This window comes from Saccopteryx leptura, chromosome 7 (genome assembly GCF_036850995.1).
Source record: "Saccopteryx leptura isolate mSacLep1 chromosome 7, mSacLep1_pri_phased_curated, whole genome shotgun sequence".
NCBI lineage: Eukaryota > Metazoa > Chordata > Mammalia > Chiroptera > Emballonuridae > Saccopteryx > Saccopteryx leptura.
The window spans coordinates 33,207,952-33,229,095 of record NC_089509.1 but is presented as its reverse complement, the minus strand read 5'-3'; the positions used below and the strand labels follow the sequence as shown (position 1 = coordinate 33,229,095).

Here is a 21,144-nt window from a genome sequence, read left to right as displayed (position 1 = left end):
CATTACTTTTTTGCTTTGTCTATTAGTTGTATCATGCCTAAAGTATGTACCACTATGCATCAAATTTATCACCTACTATAATGTCTTTATTTTCTCCCTGATTTCTTTAACCATGGACTTTAATCTATTGCAGTGTTTCATTCATACTCACCTCAATTTTTTTCATAGTAGACATAACTGAATATAGGCCCAAGGGGCACACTCCTTGCACCCAAATTTCTCTTTCATCTCTCTATCCCAGACTGCCAAATGATTACTTTGCCTTTCCCCAAAACACCTAGCATTACTTTAATATTTAATATTTTCTGAGTTCTGGCATTCTTCTTCCTTCCTGGATTAGTAGCTACCCAGATAATGGTCCACCATTTCAGACCTACCACCCATTCAAAGCTTTAGCCAAAGACAGGAGGATTAGCCCAATCTTGAGAAGAGAGGAAAATATTGAAAACTACCTGATTTGAATATGGATTGCCTCGGTGCCAGGCCTTGCTCACTGTCCCTGTATAAGCCCTCTAACCACCGCACCCTGGGATCCAGCTTCACTTGGAATGTGTTCTCCACAGATTCGAGATAATCCACTTTTGTACTTGTGACTGTTTTTCTAGCAGCTCTTTAAATGTATGATGTCATTTTACATCCTCAATTTGATTTTATTAACTGATTTTAGAGAAAGGACCAAGAAAAAGAGGAGGGAGAGAGAGAAAAGGAGAGGGAGAAGAGGAAGAGGGAGAGAGAGAAAGAAAGAAGGGGGGGGAGGAGTGGGAAGCATCAATTCGTTTCTCTTATGTGCCTTGAGGAGGCAAGCCCAGGGTTTCAATCCGGTGACCTCAGCGTTCCAGGTTGATGCTTTATCTACTGTGCCACCACAGGTCAGGCTCAATTTGGTTTAATACATGTCCAGTGACATTTTTCAAGAAAATGATGTTCCTAGAAAGCATCCTTTTCACCAAGAAGTTTTACTGCATAAACAAAATAATGCTCTTCATCTGGGATCTTTTTCAACTCTTTCCAATTGAAATACATTTGTCGCCTGACCAGGCGGTGGCGCAGTGGATAGAGCATCGAACTGGAATGCAGAGGGCCCAGGTTCGAGACCCCGAGGTCGCCAGCTTGAGCACGGGCTCATCTGGTTTGAGCAAAAGCCCACCAGCTAGAACACAAGGTCGCTGGCTCCAGCAAGGGGCTACTCAGTCTGCTGAAGGCCCACGGTCAAGGCACATATGAGAAAGCAATCAATGAACAACTAAGGTGTTGCAACGTACAATGAAAAACTAATGATTGATGCTTCTCATCTCTCTCTGTTCCTGTCTGTCCCTGTCTATTCCTCTCTCTGACTCTCGCTGTCTCTGAAATAAATAAATAAAAATTTAAAAAAAAGAAAAAAAAAAGAAATACATTTGTCTCACCAGGGTTAAGGGTCAATTACCATCATTTTTGTTTGAGAGTAGCAAAGGACATTCCAAAAATAACGAGACTGAAGTTGAGTGTTAGGCCAGCATTTGACTCATTCTTGCTGAAAACCTAGTGGACAAGTCCCCTTTACATTGATTACATAGGATTTTTCTTCTTTGCCCGATGTATACTTGCCAGCTTTATCACACTGAAAAGGGAGCCAACTTCAAGTGCACTGAGGTGTACACACACAGACACTTTCCCAGGGCTTAGGCTCTTGGCCACAGATACAATAAGCAGAATTCAATTTCCTTTGCAAGAGTTCCTCTCCCTGCCTAATAGATATCGAGAGGGTGCTACTCCACCCACCCTTTCTCCTGAATTCTCCTTTTCTCAGCCAAGAAGCCAGTGAGATGGCTTACTGATTTGTGTTTGTAGGTGTAATGCAGTGCGGAGGAAGCAAAGCTTCCTATCAAAATAAGGAAAGGAGTCCTGTTGCCAAAAACCATCTGATTGAGTTAAAAACTAGACACAAATTAACTTCAGAATACTTAGGAAACAGTATCTCAAGTTCGTTCATTTTCTAAAATTCTGAGATACCTGTCAACTGTAAAATATAAAAGGAGTCATGGGAGTTCAAAATAAAGAACTTATTGCAATATAAACAAAGTTGTTTCCTTAAGAAGAAAAGTTTGGATGCTAAACTTAATGAGGCTTTTAAACTCCAAAAGGAATTAAAGAATTCTAACATCTGGGTTGAGGTACGCAGAGTAAATTTGTTGTAACAGTAAGTAAAGTGAATGCATTTTCTACATGTTTAAAACAACTGATCCATGTGTAGAGTTAGCCTAAATAAGGAACAGTCTGAGTATCTTAGGTGAAAGACTTACATGCTTCCAAGATGCTTCCAAACTGGTAAGAATACCCCAATTTGTTGTTTAAATAAGTTCCCCAGAATATAATAGGGGTGATTATGGAGAACTGGGACTGAAAGGAACAGGAAGGAACAGGTTTATTTCACACCCCTACCGAAACTGGACTCATTCTGTTCCCAACTCCTTGGCAGATATTTTTTTGCCCTAAAATGACACTAAATAATAGAGCTCACTTTTAATTTCTAACTTGGGTTCACACAGTAGGTCTCTCAATTTCACTCCAATAATTTTATTCTTATATTTGATTCTATACAGAATTTTGAGTCTTACAAGACTAATGTCTGAAAAATGCTATGATGTAAATGCCTTTATCTTCAACCATCCACTCACTCACTCATTTATTCAGCAAATAATTATAAACCTAACTATGTACTAGGTATTATACTAGGCAGTGAAATGAAAAGAAAAATAATTCCCCCGAACTCAATGAGTGTTATGCCCATTGAGGCAACAATCACAACTGAAAGTGGTCAACGCCACACTGAGGGTGTGCTCATGACACAGGAGGACATAAGGAAAACAGTGCCAAGGGCTTAAAGGGGCCAGGAAAAGGCTTTAGGAGACAAGACTGCAGAACAAGCTATGTTTTAACAAACGGAGGAGAGAAATGAAAGACTATGTGAAGGCATGGAGGCATGAGAAAATAAGGCAAAGTCAGAGAATTGCAAAAAGCTAATTACTGTAGCTGGAATTGAAGAGGTACAGGAATTGAAGGGATAAAGTGTACTGAGACTGTAGGGACTATATGGTGAATGATATAGGGCTTCTGTTCCTCAGGAGCTTATAGTCAAAAGAAGGAAACAGACCCTCCAACTGTGTATTTCAGTAATGCTGGTGGCACAGTAGAAAACACACAGGGAACTGTGGGGGGGAAGGCATAAAGAAAGGTCTTAAACATCATACAAAGATGTTAAAATGTTATCCTGAAAGCAACAGAGAGGCTCTGAAAATTCTAAGTAGATAATAATTACAATGGTGGCAATGTGGACAATGGACTGGAAGGCATGGAGACTAGAGCAGAGAGACAAGAGGTTTCTGCCAAAGCCCAGGAAAGCAATATAATGGGTGTGAACTAGTCAACCTACGGTGGCAATTTTGCAATGTCTTTTTCTAGCCAGGCAAATCAGGATTCTTTTAAATCTATCATTTAAAGGAGAAAAAGAAAAATCCAGAAGAATATAATCTTAAGTTCCTTGTATTTAAGGGCTTATAAAACAGTTATATAAAAAAAAAATTTTAAGCCTTTCTGAAGAAAAAGTTCAATAACACAAAATTACAGATAACCTGATAGCCAACAATAAGCTTATAGGTAAGCAAATTATGGAATATCAATTTGATGAAAAAGTAATAGACATTTAAATGGGTGCTGGCCATTGGCTCAGTGGTAGAGGGTCTGCCCAGTGTGTGAATGTCCCAGGTTCAATTCCCAATCAGGGCACACAGGAGAAGTAATCATTTGCTTCTCTATCCCTCCCCCTTCTCTCTCCCTCCTCTCTTCTCTCCCCATCCTCTAGCAGTGATTGACTGGTTTGAGCAAATTGGCCTTGGGCATTGAGAATGGCTCCATGGCCTCCGCCTCAGGTGCTAAAAATGGTTCCATTGCTAAGCAATTAAGCAATAGCCCCAGAAGGGCAGAATATTCCTCCCTAGTGGGCTTGCCTGGTAGATCCCAGTTGGGGCTCATGTGGGAATCTGCCTCTCACTAAAGTAAAAAAATAAAAAATATAGTGTGTATATATATATAGTGCACTGGCAGGTTGGCTCAGCAGTAGAGCGTTGGCCAGGCGTGTGGAAGTCCCGCGTTCAATTCCCAGTCAGGGCACACAGAAGAAGCGCCCATCTGCTTCTCTACCCTTCCCCCTCATCTTTCTGTCTCTCTTCCCCTTTTGCAGCCAAGGATCCATTGGAGGAAAGTTGGCCCGGGCACTGAGGATGGCTCCACGGCCTCCACCTCAGATGCTAGAATGGCTCCGGTTTCAACAGAGCAATGCCTCAGATGGGCAGAGCATCATCCCCTGGTGGGCATGCCAGATGGATCCCGGTCGGGCATATGTAGGAGTCTATCTATCTGCCTCCCCACCTCTCACTTCAGAAAAACACACATACAAAAAAGTACATATATAGTATGAAAGTATTTATTTACATTATGTAGTATATGCTGATAAACTAAAAGATAAGAAAGTTAAAATAGTTTTCTATTATTTTTATTCCATCTTTTTATAATAACAGAATAAAATGAAACCCTGGCCAGTTGGCTCAGTGGTAGAGCATCAGCCCAGTGTGTGGATATCCCAGGTTCAATTCCTGGTCAGGGCACACAGGAGAAGCGCCAATTTGCTTCTCCACCCCTCCTTCTCTCCCTTCTCCCCTCCTGCAGCCATGGCTCAATTGGAGTGAGTTGGCCCGGGTGCTGAGGATGACTCCATGGCCTCATGGGGGCCCACCAGGGGGTGATGCTCTGCCCATCTGGGGCATTGCTCCGTTGTAACCAGAGCCATTCTAGCATCTGAGGCGGAGGCCATGGAGCCATACATGCTTAGCACCTCTGGTGCTAAGAAAAGCTCGGTTGGAGCAATGCCCCAGATGAGCCGAGCACTGCCTCCCTAGAGGGTTTGCCAGGTGGATCGCAATTAGGGTGCATGTGGGAGTTTGTCTCTGCCTCCCTTCCTCTTATTGAATTAAAAAAAGAAAATGAAAAAAAAAAAAAAAAAGACACACACACACGAAAGATTAATGTTTACTGTATCCAATGGGTCTGACCCAGATGGGTACCACCCAATTACTTGATTCCTGGTTTCCTAGAATGGCTTTTACAAATGGTCCTATTGTTTGGCCATACTGCTATTAAAATATATTTTTTAAATTTAATAATTTAGCTTGAAAAATTATTAAAATTCCTATTGTGAATAGCTATCTCCTTCCTTATACAAAGGTAAGGCAAATTCAACAAGCTAAAGGAACTCAAAATGAAAGAACACAGAGGAAACACATCACAAATAATTTTTGCAAGTATGTTTTTCTTCAATGTTTCAGAGAAAAAAAGTCTATGGAAAATGGTCCTGACACCTAAGGGCCTTATAAAAACCACTTAAAAACAATCTAATCAGTCAACAATCATGCCATTTATTAAGGATCTCTAAGCTATGCATTTTAAAGATACAAAGAGAAAATAAAACAGTCTTCTGTCCTCAAGGAACTCACAGTCTAAAAGGACAGAAAGTACGGCTGCAAATAACCACAATGATATATGGTATTCCTCTAATAGAGGTATGTACAAGAAACTGAGATTCGCAAAGAACACAGGTAGAATGAGAAAAGTCAGAGTAAGCTTCAAAGGGAGTTAAGTCTTAAATAAGCTATAGGGAGGGAAAGAAGACTTGAATAGCATATGCAAGGAATTGAGAAATGTGAAACAGGCAAATATGAATAATTTTTAGTTAGTACCTGTGGTACAGAGAGTGAAGGGAAGAGCAACAGGAAATGAGGTTAACAGAACAACTGGAATAAATCAAAGTACCCTGTATTCAAAATGGAGAATTTAGCTAACTGAATTCTGTCAAGTCTGAACTGCCATCAATTACAAGATGCACCAAGACTTCCGTCCAACAGGAAAGAGAAAAAAACTTTATGCTGGAGTACATTAAGAAGTTTGATAGACTGCCCCAGAATACAGCTCTACTACCAGTGCAACAAACACAGTGTAAGGTAAGAAAATAAACTGGCCATGAAGAAAGGAAAAGCAAAGAACTTTAAGGTGGAAGAAGTAGGGGAAATCTTCCCCTGAATATTACACTCCAAACAGGTCTGTAGTGTGAACTAAAGCTACCAGTGTGGTCCAAAACAAACAAGCAAAGAATTTAGAATGGTCTCAGACTGGCAGTGTCCTCATATGCCAGGCAGAAACAAATGTAAATTACCTTTAGATAAACCAGACTTCAATTTAGCAATTTAAAATGCAATCTCATTTCAAAGATGACAAATGAAAAATGTACATCTTAGAATTGTTTAAAAAACAGATCTTACAGACACAGTCTTAAGTCTGGCAATGTTTCAGAATTACCTGAGAAAGTTTAACAAAAAATTCTTATCACTAACCTGCGTACCAGAAATTCTCATGAGGGAAAATGGGAGAGGGTGTGAGGTGGGGGATGGAGTATGTGTGTATGTTTAAACACTATTAGACAAACACTAGTATGTCTCTGCAGAATTGATTGAAAACTCTTATTGTAAACAATAAAGAAAAGTAGTATTTTAAGCCAGAGCATAATTCAATCAGGCCGACACCCAGGAAGACCACTCTGGTGCTGGCGGATTTTGCGAAGATATAGATTAAAGGAGGTTAAGGTCAGGAGATGAGGGGTAGTAACAGATTATTAAAATAGTTTTAAGGCAAGAGATGTTAATCATTTAAGCAGAAAAAATGGAAAGAAACAGAGTATCAAGCAGGCAGACTTAGAATTTTATAAAAACTAGATGAAGGTAGGCTCTAATTCTAAAAAATTTCAGAACTCGTACCTAATTGGCATTATAGCCCTTAGACCTTTAAGTATAACTTAATTTAGGTATGGTAACCCACCAATTTTTAGCTGTATAGTACGATACAAAAGCCTACACCACATAAACATGAAAAATTCCAAATGCGGCCCTGGCCGGTTGGCTCAGTGGTAGAGCGTCGGCCTGGCGTGCAGAAATCCTGGGTTCGATTCCCGGCCAGGGCACACAGGAGAAGCGCCCATTTGCTTCTCCACCCCTCCCCCTCTCTTTCCTCTCTGTCTCTCTCTTCCCCTCCCGCAGCCAAGGCTCCATTGGAGAAAAGATGGCCCAGGCGCTGGGGATGGCTCCCTGGCCTCTGCCCCAGGCGCTCGAGTGACTCTGGTCACAACAGAGCGATGCCCCGGAGGGGCAGAGCATCGCCCCCTGGTGGGCGTGCTGGGTGGATCCCGGTCGGGCGCATGCGGGACTCTGTCTGACTGTCTCTCCCCGTTACCAACTTCAGAAAAATACAAAAAAAAAAAAAAAAAAAAAAAAAAAAAAATCCAAATGAAACTAACACTCAAAATGATCTCCAAGTTCAGACATGAGCACAGAGGAATTTTATTCTTTAATGTTTTATATTTCTATTAATCAGTGTATATACATTGAAAAATTAAAATCTCTTTGGGCAAAAGAAAAAAAGGATTTTAAATTACAAACAAAATAATAAATTAAACTTACGCTGAATATGAATGAACTGTTTTGGTTGTTTAAACTCTCCTTTGTACAAGCGATTGTAATAGTTGACGTTGCTCTCTGCCTCAGGAACTGGAATGACCATGCTTTCTTTTTTTTCTCTAAACACTTGCTGCGCTGAAATAGCTCTCTGTAAATGGTGTTCCTGGAAAATATAAGTAGGCAACATAAGTTGTTTTAATAATGTTACTTCAATGTATAATTATATTTAAATTTTACTTTAATAGTGAGATGCTTTAAGAATTACAGTTTCTTTGCCGAAGACCAAAAGAAGATACTGCCATCAATCGACCTCCTTTAATACTTGTGTTCATACTGATGTTACCTTAGATGATACAACTTTAATAAGTAAAAATTTTTAAGATTAAATACATACATGTTCACAAACTAAAATTTAACATCTTTAACATCTTATTATGAGATTGATCCCTTGTTTGCTAAAGTAATTGAGGTGTTTGCCACCAATAACAAATTAAAAACAAACATGCAATTAACAAAATAATTTTTATCACAAATTTTAAGTATCTTCTGCATTTATATACCTGAAACTTCAACAATACAAAATTCTGAATAATTGAAAGATAAAATGATGTTCAACAGACAAAAGTTAAACAAAAAGCTCTTATAAAATAAACCCAGATTCTAATAACTTTCATTACCTCCACCAGTTAATGCATACTTTCTCCCTTGACCCATTATTAATCATTCCCAACAAACCAGCTTTACCCCAAGAGATTCCCCCTCATATTCAGATTAAAGGTTAAAAATCACTCTGTGACTTATTAGGTTTCTGTGACCTTATCTCCTACCTCTGTTCCCATCCTTTATTCTAGTTACAACGCCTCTTGCCTCTCGTGAATATGTTTGTAGAAAAAAGAACCTTGGAAAATACAGAATAGAAAATACCACAAAATGCTAACTATTTAGGTGGCCCTTATTTTCCTTTGTGTGCCCTTTTATATTTACTGAATTTTCTGTAGGATCATTTCACCAGAAGCTGCAATAATTACATGCACTTAACAGAATGTACCAACAAACCATATTTCCCCATGTATAAGATACTCCCATGTATAAGACACACCTTAATTTTTGGGGGGGAAAAGTATTATATAAAATTATTGAACTTAAGTTTTATTCATCAAAAAATTGGTACAACTTATCATCTGTGCAAAAAAGCAGGAAATGCAAATAAAAGAATCTACAACCACTAGGTAAGATACACCCAGTTTTTAGACCTCAAATTTTTTGAAAAGGGGTACGTCTCATACATGGGGAAATACGGTATATGGATGAAAAGGAAGTTCTTTGGAAAGTAACTTCATAGGGTAATTTAATCACAAATTCCTAACTGGGCAAATCATGATGGATAGTCATGCTCCAGGCATAGAACACTTTTTAGTAAAAGGTTTATTTATCTTTACTTTAAGCAAGCCCTGTCCATTGTTTCTGACCATCTATATCAGGGGTCCCCAAACTACGGCCCGTGGGCTACATGCGGCCATTTATCCAGCCCCCGCTGCACTTCTGGAAGGGTACCTCTTTCATTGGTGGTCAGTGAGAGGAGCATAGTTCCCATTGAAATATTGGTCAGTTTGTTGATTTAAATTTACTTGTTCTTTATTTTAAATATTCTATTTGTTCCCGTTTTGTTTTTTTACTTTAAAATAAGATATGTGCCATGTGCATAGGAATTTGTTCATAGTTTTTTTTATAGTCCGGCCCTCCAACGGTCTGAGGGACAGTGAACTGGCCCCCTGTGTAAAAAGTTGGGGGACCCCTGATCTATATTAACATACCTTTGAAATGCTCCCTTTCAGACCCCTCTTTCTAAGGGGTAACCAATTTTAACTATCCTGTAATCCTATCCCTGCCTTCCATGCTCCCACCTTCATGGAATCTTTATATTCCCTCCTTAATTACAAATGCATAAAAGAAGCTACAAAACTGTTGTTCTCTGGAGCATCTGAGATCTTGCTCCTCTGCGTATGTCGTCAGTTTGGCTCAAATAAACTCTTACAAAAATTCTCTACAGGTTTGGATGTTTCATACATCAACACATACATAAAGCAAACACTGAGAGAATTAAAAGGAGTATTACAATAATAAGAGATTTTAATGCACCACTTTTTTTTTATCATGCAGTTGTTTGGGTTTTTTTTTTTTTTTTTTGGTTTTATTTATTCATTTTAGAGAGAAGAGACAGAAAGAGAGAGAAGGGGGAGGAGTAGAAAGCATCAACTCCCATATGTGCCTTGACTAGGCAAGCCCCGGTGACCTCAGTATTTCAGGTCGATGCTTTACCCATGGTGCCACCACAGATCAGGCAATGTAACACTTTCGATAATAGAGTAGATCAACAAGAGAGAGTATCAATACAGAAATAGAGGAACTGGTCAACACTACAGACCAAGTGAAACTAACAGACATACACAGAATGCTCCACCCAACAACAGAGGAATACACATTCTTCTCAAGGGCTCACAAACATTCCCCAGGATAGATCATACACTAGGAAACAAAGCAAGCTTTATTAAATTTAAGTGGACACTTGATCACTGCTGCACCACTGGTCATTTTATTAAATTTAAGAAGACTGTAATCACACCAAGTATCTTTTACAACCACAATGGAATGAATGAAATCAGAAATCAACAGCAACAGAGAAACTGAAAAATTAAAAAATACAGATGTGGGCAAAAGTAGGTTTATAGTTGTTCTTATGGAAAATAATACAATTAATAATCCAAGAATAAACTATTGCATATTCACAACTATTAATATACTTTTGCCGAGCTCATATATGAAAATTGAACAACACATTTTTAACAACCAAAAGATCAAAATAGAAATCACAAAGGAATTTAGAAAATATTGAGACAAATGAAAACAAAAATACAACATAACAAACTTAAGGGATGCAACAGAATCAATATTAAGAGGAAAGTTTATAGCAGTAAACTCCTACCTATATTTAAAAAAATCTCAAATCAACAACCTAACTTTAAACTTTAAGAAACTAGAAAAAGAACAAACAAACCCAAAATGGCAAAAGAAATATTAGAGCGAAATTAATGAAATAGAGAAAGCATAGAGGGGGAAAAAAATCAATGAAACTAAAAGTTGTTATGAAAAGACCAACAAAGCTGACCAACCCTTAACTCTTTGAGTAGTATGAACATTCATGTACGTCCTCATGCCTCTTGACCATCCAGAGTATGATCGATTTATTTTAAAAATGTGTAAGGCAACATTAAACTGGAACTGGAACTAATTTTATTTTTTGGAAAAAAAAGAACAACTCACTCCTGGGGGTCAGTGAGCATGAAAAAACTCAGTACTCAAGGAGGCATAAACCTATATACTAAAAATCAGAATAAAAGAGACATTAAAACTGATGCCACAGGAATAGAATCATAAGAGACTATTACAAACAATTATACACCAATGAATTAGATAATCTAAAAGAAACATATGTCTAGAAACATACAACCTATCAAGACTAAATCATGAAAATAAAAACTCTGAACCTATAACTAATAAGGATATTTATTGAATCAGTAATCAAATACGTCCCAGGAAAGAAAAGCTCTCCACCAGATAGCTTCACTGGAGAATTCTACCAACATATAAGGAATTAATATCAATCCTCTAAACTCTTAAAAAAAAGAAAAAAGAAAAGGGAAAATTTTTCAAACTCCTTTTATGAGGTCAGTATTACTCTGATACCAAAATTAGACAAAAATACTAAAAGGAAGGTTAGAGGAATGAGGAAATGGATAAAGATGGTCAAAAGGTATACACTTACAGCTACAAGATTAATAAAATTCTGGGGGTGTAAAGTACATTATGGAGACTATATACCATGACCAAGTGGGATCTATTTGTAGAATGCAATAACATACCAGATACAATAATTTATCAATATAATACACCATAAGAATGAAAAACAAAAACCACATGAACATTTCAATTAATGCATTAATAAAATTTAACATTCTTTCATAAAATAAAAAAGACTCAACAAACTAGGAACAGAAGAAAATTACCTCAATATAATAAAGGTCATATAAGAGAAGCGCACAGCTAACATACTCAATGGTAAAAAACTAAAAGCATTTCCTTTAAGATCAGAAACAAGTCAAAGATGCTCGCTTTTATCACTTCTATTCAACACAGTACCATAAGTCCTAGTTATACAAATTATCAAAAAGAAAAAAGCCATCCAAATTGGAAAGGAAAAGTAAAATGATCTCTCTCCAAAGATGATGGGATCTTTTCTGTAGAAATCCTAAAGGTTTTCACAAATACATGTTAGAATTAGTAAACAAATTCAACAAAGCTATAGGATAAATCACAAAAAATCAGCTGTTTCTATACACTAACAATGAACAATCTGCAAGGGAAATTAAAGAAACAATTCTATTTACAATATTGAAAATAAAATAATACTTAGAAATAAACTTAACCAAGGAGTCAAAAAAGCTGTACATTAAAAACCATACGACATTGCTGAAAGAAATTAAATAAGACATTAGTAAAAAAGAAAGACATCCTGTTTCATGGATTGGAAGACAATTTTTAAAACAGAACTGCTTGGACTTGGACATGAGCTGCAAAGTATAGAATGGTGACAATAATTCCAGCGCCATGCGGACTTTTCCTGTGTGGACTTTTCCTGGACTCCTGCTCCCTGTGACAGCTCCTAACAGACTGAACTGTGGTTGGGTTGCATTTCTCAGGGATTTGGCATGGTGATGGGGCCAACTTGGACTTGGTGAACATGTTAAGGACACTACTCTTTTATGGATTCTTGCTGTATTGGCCAAGGGTTTGCTTAAAGGCTTTTAATCACTGTAAAAAAAATAGAAGACTGGATAAAGAAGATGGGGCTCATATACACCGTGGTATACTATTCAGCTAGAAGAAATGATGACATCGGATCACTTACAGAAGAATGGTGGAATCTTGATAACATTATGCAGAGTGAAATAAGCAAATCAGAAAAAAACAAGAACTGCAGGATTCCATACATTGGTGGGACATAAAAGCGAGACTAAGAGACATGGACAGGAGTGTGGTGGTTACGGGGGGTGGGGGAGGGAAGGAGGGAGAGGGGGAAGGGGAGGAGGAGGGGCACAAAAAAAACTGGATACAGGGTGACAGAGGACGATCTCTCTTTTGGTGATGGGTATGCAGCAGAACTGAATGACAAGATAACCTGGAAATGTTTTCTTTGAATATATGTACCCTGATTTATTGATGTAACCCCATTAAAATAAAAATTTATTTAAAAAAAAAAAACAGAACTGCCATATGATCAAGCAATTCCAATACTGGGTACATATACAAAGAACTGAAAACAAGATCTCAAACAGATATTTGCACATCCCTGTTCACTGCGGATATTCACAATAGCCACATGATAAAAGCAACCCAAGATTAATTACTGACAGATGAATGGATAAACAAAATGTGGTATATAAATGTAATGGAATATTACTCAGCCTTAAAATGAAGGGAAATCCTGACACATGCTACAACATGGATAAACCTTGTGGACATTATGCTAAGTGAAATAAACCAGACCCCAAAAGACCAATATGGCATCATTTTATTTATTTGATGTCTGAGCAGTCAAATTCTTAGAAACAGAAAGTGGAATGTTAGCTGACAGGGACTGGAGAGAGCAGGAAAAAGGGAAGTTGTTCACTGGATATGGAGTTTCAGTTTTCTAAGATGAAAACAGTACTAGATGTCAGTTGCATAAAACTGCACATAGTTAATACTATACACTTAAATATGGTTAAAATGGTAACATTCAGGTTGTGTTTTTCATAAGAAAAAAAAAGTTCACCAGTAAGTACTTGGTAAAAGTAACCTACTCTAAATATATTTGAATAAAACTATTTCAAAAATAATTTTTAAAATCTTCAGAACCTCCAAACACCAGTAAAAATATTAACTATTATAAATTATATTATTACAATAACTTTAAAGTACCAAAAGAATCAGACTAACACCAGACTTTAGAAACATATAATGCAAAAACATCAATGAAGTAGCATGTTCAGAAACCTCAGTGAATGAAAAGGGTGAATCAAGGATTTTATGTCCAGCTATGTATGCTGTCCTTTAAGTATCAAGGATAAAGAAAAGACATTGAGAACTCTGTAGGAGACTTCTGAGGAATTTATTAGAACAGCACTGTTCAACAGAAATATGCAAGTCACAAATGTAAACCTTATTATTTAAATTATTTAGTAGTCATACTTACAAAAGTAAAAATATATAATTAATTTTAATAACATTTTATTTAAGCCAATATACATATTCAAAGCATTACCATTTCAACATGTAATCAATATAAAAGTATCTCAGGATATTTTACATTTCTATTCTATAACAAGTCTACAAAAGCTAATGTTTTCTTTTTTGTTTTAAATAGAACATCTCAATTCAGACTAGCCATATTTCAAGTGCTCAATAGCCATAAATGATTAGTGGCTACACATAGAATAGTGTAGTCCATCTTCACACTGGCTTCATTCAACCAAGAAAAAACTGGAAAACATCAAAATTGCACACACACACACACACACACCAAAGATGGGAGAATGAAAATAAAAAACCTCCTCAAATATAGTATTTTTAGAAAAAAGAGCAAAAACTAAAGAAAAAGAGACAGCGAATATAAAAAAAATTTAAACATTAAATATGAGAGTTGAGACCAGTCATGTCCATAAATGTAAATTGTCTTACTCATCTATAAAAACAAGATTTTCAACTTGTCTCATAACCTAAGACTCAACTCTATGCTATATACTAAACACACACACACACACACACACACACACACTCTCACTCAAGAGTTTAGAAAGAATAAAATTAAAGGCATTGATGAAAGTTTACCATATAATGGTAGACAAACAACAAAGACAAGTAGACCTTAATATCAGACATGTAGAATTCAAGCCAAAGAGCAATAAGCATAACCTAAAAATACAACTTTTGAATATCTATGTATCATTTATGAATATCTATACATCAAATAACATAGCAACTATTTTATGAAGCAAAGCTATAGGATATGCAAGGACTAATAGGTAAGACACACTAAAGTACCTTTAACATACCACTCAGCATAAGGCAAATCAAGTGGACAAAGAACAAGCAAGGATTTACACAACTTAATAATATAGACTATATAGTATGATATATATCAAACTTTATACCCAGTACTTTTTTCTTAAGTATCAACGGAACTTCCATAAAACTATCATATATTAGTTAAGAATTACAAAGAAAGGTATTTTAGATGGAGTAGAAAGTATAAGGAAAAAGTAAAAATTATCTGAGCATATACCCTTTGTATTGAATATAATTCTGAACTGTAGAACAATATTAATGTTTCACATACTCTAAAAATAATTAAAATCAATGAAGATGTAAGGAGAATCCAAAATAGAATACAAGAGAAACAAATAAAAACCTTGGCCCTGGCCAGTCGGTTCAGTGGTAGAGAAACTGGCCCTGTGTGTGGATGTCCTGGGTTCGCTCTCCAGTCAGGGCACACAGGAGATGCGACCATCTGCTTCTCCACTTCTTCCCCTTCTCTCTCTCTTATCTCTTCCCCTCCCACACACAGTCAGTGGCTTGACTGGTTGGAGCATCAGTCCATGTGCTCAGGTTCCAGCTCAGCCGCATGCACAAAAAATAGCTCAGCTGACTGTAGCATCATCAGCCCTAGACAGGGTTGCTGGGTAGATCCTGGTCAGGGTGTATGTGGGGGTTTATCTCTCCTCTTCTCAACTTGGAAAAGAAATAGAAACTGAAAAGAAAGAAACCTCATTTATTAGAAGTGAATATTCATTTAACTAGCATGAAGGAGACAGAAAAGAATTTAAGTTCTTTTGGAAAATAATGATGTGAGGCTCATCTGTAAAACTAATATACTTCAAAGGATTGTTGCAACAATTATATAAGTTAATAAAGTACTCAAAATAGTTCATGGCATACTATAATGGATAAAAGCTTCTTCATTTTATTAAAACATATCACAAAGGTACAATATTCAAAATAGTAAAAATTTAAGAACAAAAGCAAAAATAAAATTGAGAAATTTTGACAATTAAAGACCTTTTCAACATCCATCCTTTTTTATTTTTATTTTTTGTATTTTTCCGAAGCCAGAAACGGGGAGGCAGTCAGACAGACTCCCGCATGTGCCTGACCGGGATCCACCCAGCATGCTCACCAGGGGGCAATGCTCTGCCCATCTGGGGCGTCGCTCTGTTGCGACCAGAGCCACTCTAGCACCTGAGGCAGAGGCCACAGAGCCATCCTCAGTGCCTGGGCCATCTTTGCTCCAATGGAGCCTTGGCTGCGGGAGGGGAAGAGAGAGACAGAGAGGACGGAGAAGGGGAGGGGTGGAGAAGCAGATGGGTTCTTCTCCTGTGTGCCCTGGCCGGGAATCGAACCCGGGACTCCTGCACGCCAGGCCGATGCTCTACCACTGAGCCAATCGGCCAGGGCCTCAACACCCATTCTTAACAAAAATTTCCCTGACAGCAAGAAAGAAAGTGCTGTCTTCAAGTTGAGACAAGCACTTAAGGATAACCTACATTTAACATCATACCTACCGGTCAAAGACTGAATGTTTTCCTCCTAAGACCAATAACGAGCCAAGGAAGTCTATTCTTACCATGTCTAGTCCACATGTTACCAAAAGTTCTAGCCAGTGCAGAGAGAGAAGAAAAATTTGTATTGCTCCAAAAGCAATACAAATTGGAAACTAAAAAGTAAAACTGCACATATATGATCACACAGGGAGACAACCCTAAGGAATTTTAGCAGAGCTGATAAAACCAAAAGGTAAATTTAACAAGATTGCAAGTCAATATTCAGAATTCAATTTTATTTTATGTAACTGAAATATAGGGCGGGGGAACAGTATCATTTACAACAGCATCAGAATGAAACATTTAGGATTTATTTAACAAAAAAATGTGCCAACTTGAACAGCAACTTAATAAATGGAGAAATCTAACATGTTCATGGACTGAAAGGTTCAATAACATTAAAAAAAAACTTTTCTCAGGTACATTTCCCCCTAAATTGATCTAGATACTTCATCAAAATCCCAATCAAAACCCCAATAGGTTTAAAAAAAAACCCCAGAAATGGACAAGCTGAGTCTAAAATTCATATGGAAAAGCAAAAGAAATAGAAGAGACAAAGCAATCTTATTTTTTAAAGCACGAGAAAGAGAGGGGGTGAGGAGAGGGAGGACAGACAGGAAGGGAAAGAGATGAGAAGCATCAATTCTTTGTTGTTACACCTTAGTTGATCATTTTCATTAATTATTTTCTCATATGTTCCTTGATGAGAAGGGTGGAGGGCCCTTCAGCCAAGCCAGTGACCCTGCGCTCAAGCTGGTGAGCCCTCGCTCAAGCCAGATGAGCCTGCACTCAAGCCAGCAACCTCAGGGTTCTGAACCAGGGTCCTTCGCATCCCAGGTCTACTCTATCCACTGCACTACAGCCTGGTCAGACGAAGAGCCAAAACAAACTTGAAGAAAGAATAAATGTGAAGAACATACATAATTTGAATGCAAGCTAAATTATAAAGCTAAGTTAATCAACAACAGTGTTTACTGGCATAAGGATGAACATATTAAAGCAATGAAGATAAAAGGAGTTTAGAAACAGACCCACATACACACAGGTAATGAATTTTAGACTAAGTGCCAATAAAATGGGGGTAAGAATAGTCTTTTCAGCAAATGGTCCACACATGAGCTGCTAAGAAAATGAATCTAATGTTCCTACCTCACACTACACACAAAAATTAAGTCAAAATAGATCACAGCCTTAAACATAAAGCTTAAACTTATAAATAACATCTATAAGAAAATGTAGGAGAAAAAATCGTAGTGACCCTGAATTTGCCAAAGATTTCTCAGGACAAATTATAAATGGAAGAATTAACAAACAGAACTTTCTCAAAATTAAAAAAACTATGCTTTTCAAATTACATTCTTAAGAAAAAAAGACAAACCAGACTAGGAAAATAAGTCACTAAATGAGGGTGAGGCAAAAGTAGGTTTGTAGTTGTGAGTACACAAAACAGTTTATTCGGTATTATTTATTAATTATTGTATTACCTTCCATACGAATAACTAGATATAAAGAACTTTTATAACTCCATAAGAATATAACTCAATTTTTAAAGTGGGCTAATGATTTATACAGACATTTCACAAAAGATACAGGAATGACAAATAAACACTTAAACCACAGAAAGTTTTGACTACCCACAAACTGATTAAAATTAAGAAACTGCCCACACCAATTGTTGGAGTGTTAAATGATATCACTACTCCGGAAAACTGCCAGGCAGTTTCTTTTAAAGTAAATATACATTTATAACATGACTCAGCAATCCTACTTGCTAAGTATTCAATAGGTATCCGAGAAGTGAAATGCATGTCCACAAACAACTTGCATATACCGTAAACGTTAACTGCAATTTTACTCGCAATAGCAAAAAACTGGAAACAATTCAAATGCACATGAACAGGTGAATAAATAAAGTAAATGCATTTATTCAATAGAATTGGTTAAAAGAAAAAAAAGAATGGGGGCAAACTAGTCACATACACAAAAGGATCTCAAAAGTAGACTTAGTAACAACCACACAGAGGCGGCTACTGTATATGGGTCCCTTTACCTTAAGTTTGAGAACAGACAAAACAACCTACAGTGATCATAATCAAAACAGTCGTTTCTTGAAATGGGGGTGAAGGATATGACTGAAAAAGGTTAAAAGGGACTTTTATATAAAGGGAACTAAAACGTTCTATTTTGTTTGGGGTACTGGTTACACTAGTCTATTTCTTTTTTAAAACACAGAACCACACACAAAACACCTGGTTTCTACTATAAAGTATAAAGCAATATTTTAAAGTCTAGAAAAATTAACTTGTGAGGTAAACAAAAATTTAACATAAACAAACATGATGGCTGGCAATATTTATACAATGCTGGTAAAACTGTAATGAGTAAAAAACACTTTCGAGAATGAGTGCTAGATTGGGCTCACCAGCCTAAGCGTGGAGTTGGTGGCTTGAGCATATGATCGTAGACATGACCCCATAGTCGCTGGCTTGAGCCCAACAGTTGTTGGCTTGGAGCCCAAGGTCGCTGGCTTGAGTAAGGGGTCACTAACTCTGCTGTAGCCGCCCCACACATCAAGGCACATATGAAAAAGCAGTCAATGAATAACTAAGGTGCCGCAATGAAGAGCTGATGCTTCTCATCTCTCTCCTTTCCTGTCTGTCTGTCCCTATCTGTCCCTCTCTCTCTCTCTGACACACACATACACACACACACACCTGAGTGCTAGATAATGTGTTAAAATGTAAATTGGCATGTTCTAGAGAACAGTTTGTTAATATGTTTCTAACGCTTAAAAATCTGTCAGTTAACAATAATTAAAATAAGTAAAACTGGGAACAACCACAGTAATTGTAATTTAGTATATCCATATGGACTTCTAAACTGCCATTTAAAACTTCTTGAAAAATAATATTTGATAATGCTTATACATTAAGTAGAAAAATCAGGAAACAAAATCACATATTGAAGACAATCTCAAATAGAGTAAGAGAAATCGATGACAAGTGATGGAATGCATAAATGCAAAATTAAAAAATTTTAAAAAAAAGGTGGAAAGAAATATGCCAAAGATTAGGTAGTGAAATTGTAGATGATCTCTACTGTCTTCTCTACATTTTCCAAAATTTACTCAGAGTATTCATTACAGAAAGCCACCAGTGCCAATCATTCCCCCCCCTTCTTTTCCAAGTGAGAGGAGGGGAGATAAGACAGACTCCTGCATGTGCCTCAACCATGATCCACCTGGCAACCCCTGTCTGGGGCTGATGCTCTCTGCACATCTGAGGCTATGCTCACATCTGAGGCCATGCTCGCATCTGAGTGATTTTTTAGCACCTCAGGCAGAGGCTCCAGCAGAACCAATTGAGCCATGGCTGTGGGAGGGGAGGGGAAGAGAAAGAAAATGAGAGTGAGAGAAAGAAGAAGGAAGGAGGAGAAGCAGATGGTCACCTCTCCTGTGTGCCCTGACCAGGAATCGAACCTGGGACATCAATATGCCAGGGTGATGCTCTACCACTGAGCCAACTGGCGAGGGCCAGCGCCAATCTTTAAAACCACTTAAATTCTGAAATTGATCTGGTATCCAATTCAAAATTAAAGAAAGGAAGAGATGAAAAAAGACAAAATAAAAAAGATTCTGGATAAGTCCTTATACTATCTATTTAAAACCGCTTTTCTTCTTGTACTTTCTAAGTCTGATTCTCAGCCCTAGCAACATACTAAATTACCTGGAAGGTCAAATATACCGTATTTTTTGCTCCATAAGATGCACCTGACCATAAGACACACCTAGGATTTTAAGGAGGAAAATAAGAAAAAAAATATTCTGAACCAAATGGTGTGTTAAAATATTTAATAAAATACCATATTTTTCGCTCCATAAGACACACGGACATTTTCCCTTCCACTTTTGGGGGGAAAAAGTGCGTCTACTAGAGAAAAAATACGGTAGATTATATGAGAGACAAAAGTGGCAAAAGCAATCAGTTAAAAGCCTTCAGCTCCTGACTTTCATTCTGACAAAGATGAAATACATGCAATGAAATATTATATTCAGTCATAAAGAAAAATGTAGTACTGATGTATGCTACAACAGGGATGAAGTTTAAAAACATAATACTATGTAAAAGAAGTCCACATATTATATGATTCCACTTATAAGAAACAAAGAGATAGACAAACCTTTAGAGAAAGAAAGTATATAAGCAGTTGCCAGAGTGCTGGGGTGGTAGGGGAACAGAATGGAGAGTGACTAATAGATTCAGGGTTTCTTTCTAGGATGATGAAAGTGTTCAGAAACAAAATAGTTGTTACACTGCAGAACACAGTGAATACACAAAAAACTATGGAGTTGCACATTTTAAATTATGTTATATGAATGTTTTTATCACAATAAAAGAAAATTGCAGCCCGGGCTGGATTGCTTGTGGAGCATCATCCTAATTCACAAAGGTGCAAGTTTGATTCCCGGTCAGGGCACATACAAGAACAGGTTGGTCTCCCCTCCATCTTTCTCTCTTTTCCCCACCTCTTCCCCTCCTGCAGCCATGGCTCCATTACAGTGAGTTGGCTCCAGGTGCTGAGGATGGCTTTGTGGCCTATGCCTCAGGCACTAAGGATAGCCTGGTTGCTGAGCAACAGAGCAACACCCCAGATTGGCAGAGCATCCCCCATTGAGGGCTTGCCAGGTGGATCCTGGTCAGGGCACATGCAGGAGTCTGTCTCTGCCTTCCCTCCCCTCACTTAATAAAATAAGTAAATAAATAAATAAATAAAGAGTTGCCAGGCTGTGGAGCAAAAGAATGTACTACAGCAGAGCATAGAAGACTTCATGAGTCGCAGAGACAGAAATAAGAGTCCAGGAAGTCTAAGGCACCTAAATTTCAGAGGACCAAAGTACCAAAGAGGAAACA

At 37.4% G+C, this 21,144-nt stretch overlaps 1 protein-coding gene across 2 annotated transcripts in view; it reads right to left on the bottom strand.

The window, feature by feature from the left end:
• Positions 1–21,144, bottom strand: part of EPC2 (enhancer of polycomb homolog 2) — a 131,825-nt gene that overhangs the window by 84,584 nt on the left and 26,097 nt on the right. For both annotated transcript variants that reach the window (XM_066345434.1, XM_066345433.1), the window contains exon 2: positions 7,542–7,701. In XM_066345434.1, the coding sequence (XP_066201531.1) occupies positions 7,542–7,701 (160 nt within the window). The remainder of the gene's footprint in view (positions 1–7,541; positions 7,702–21,144) is intronic.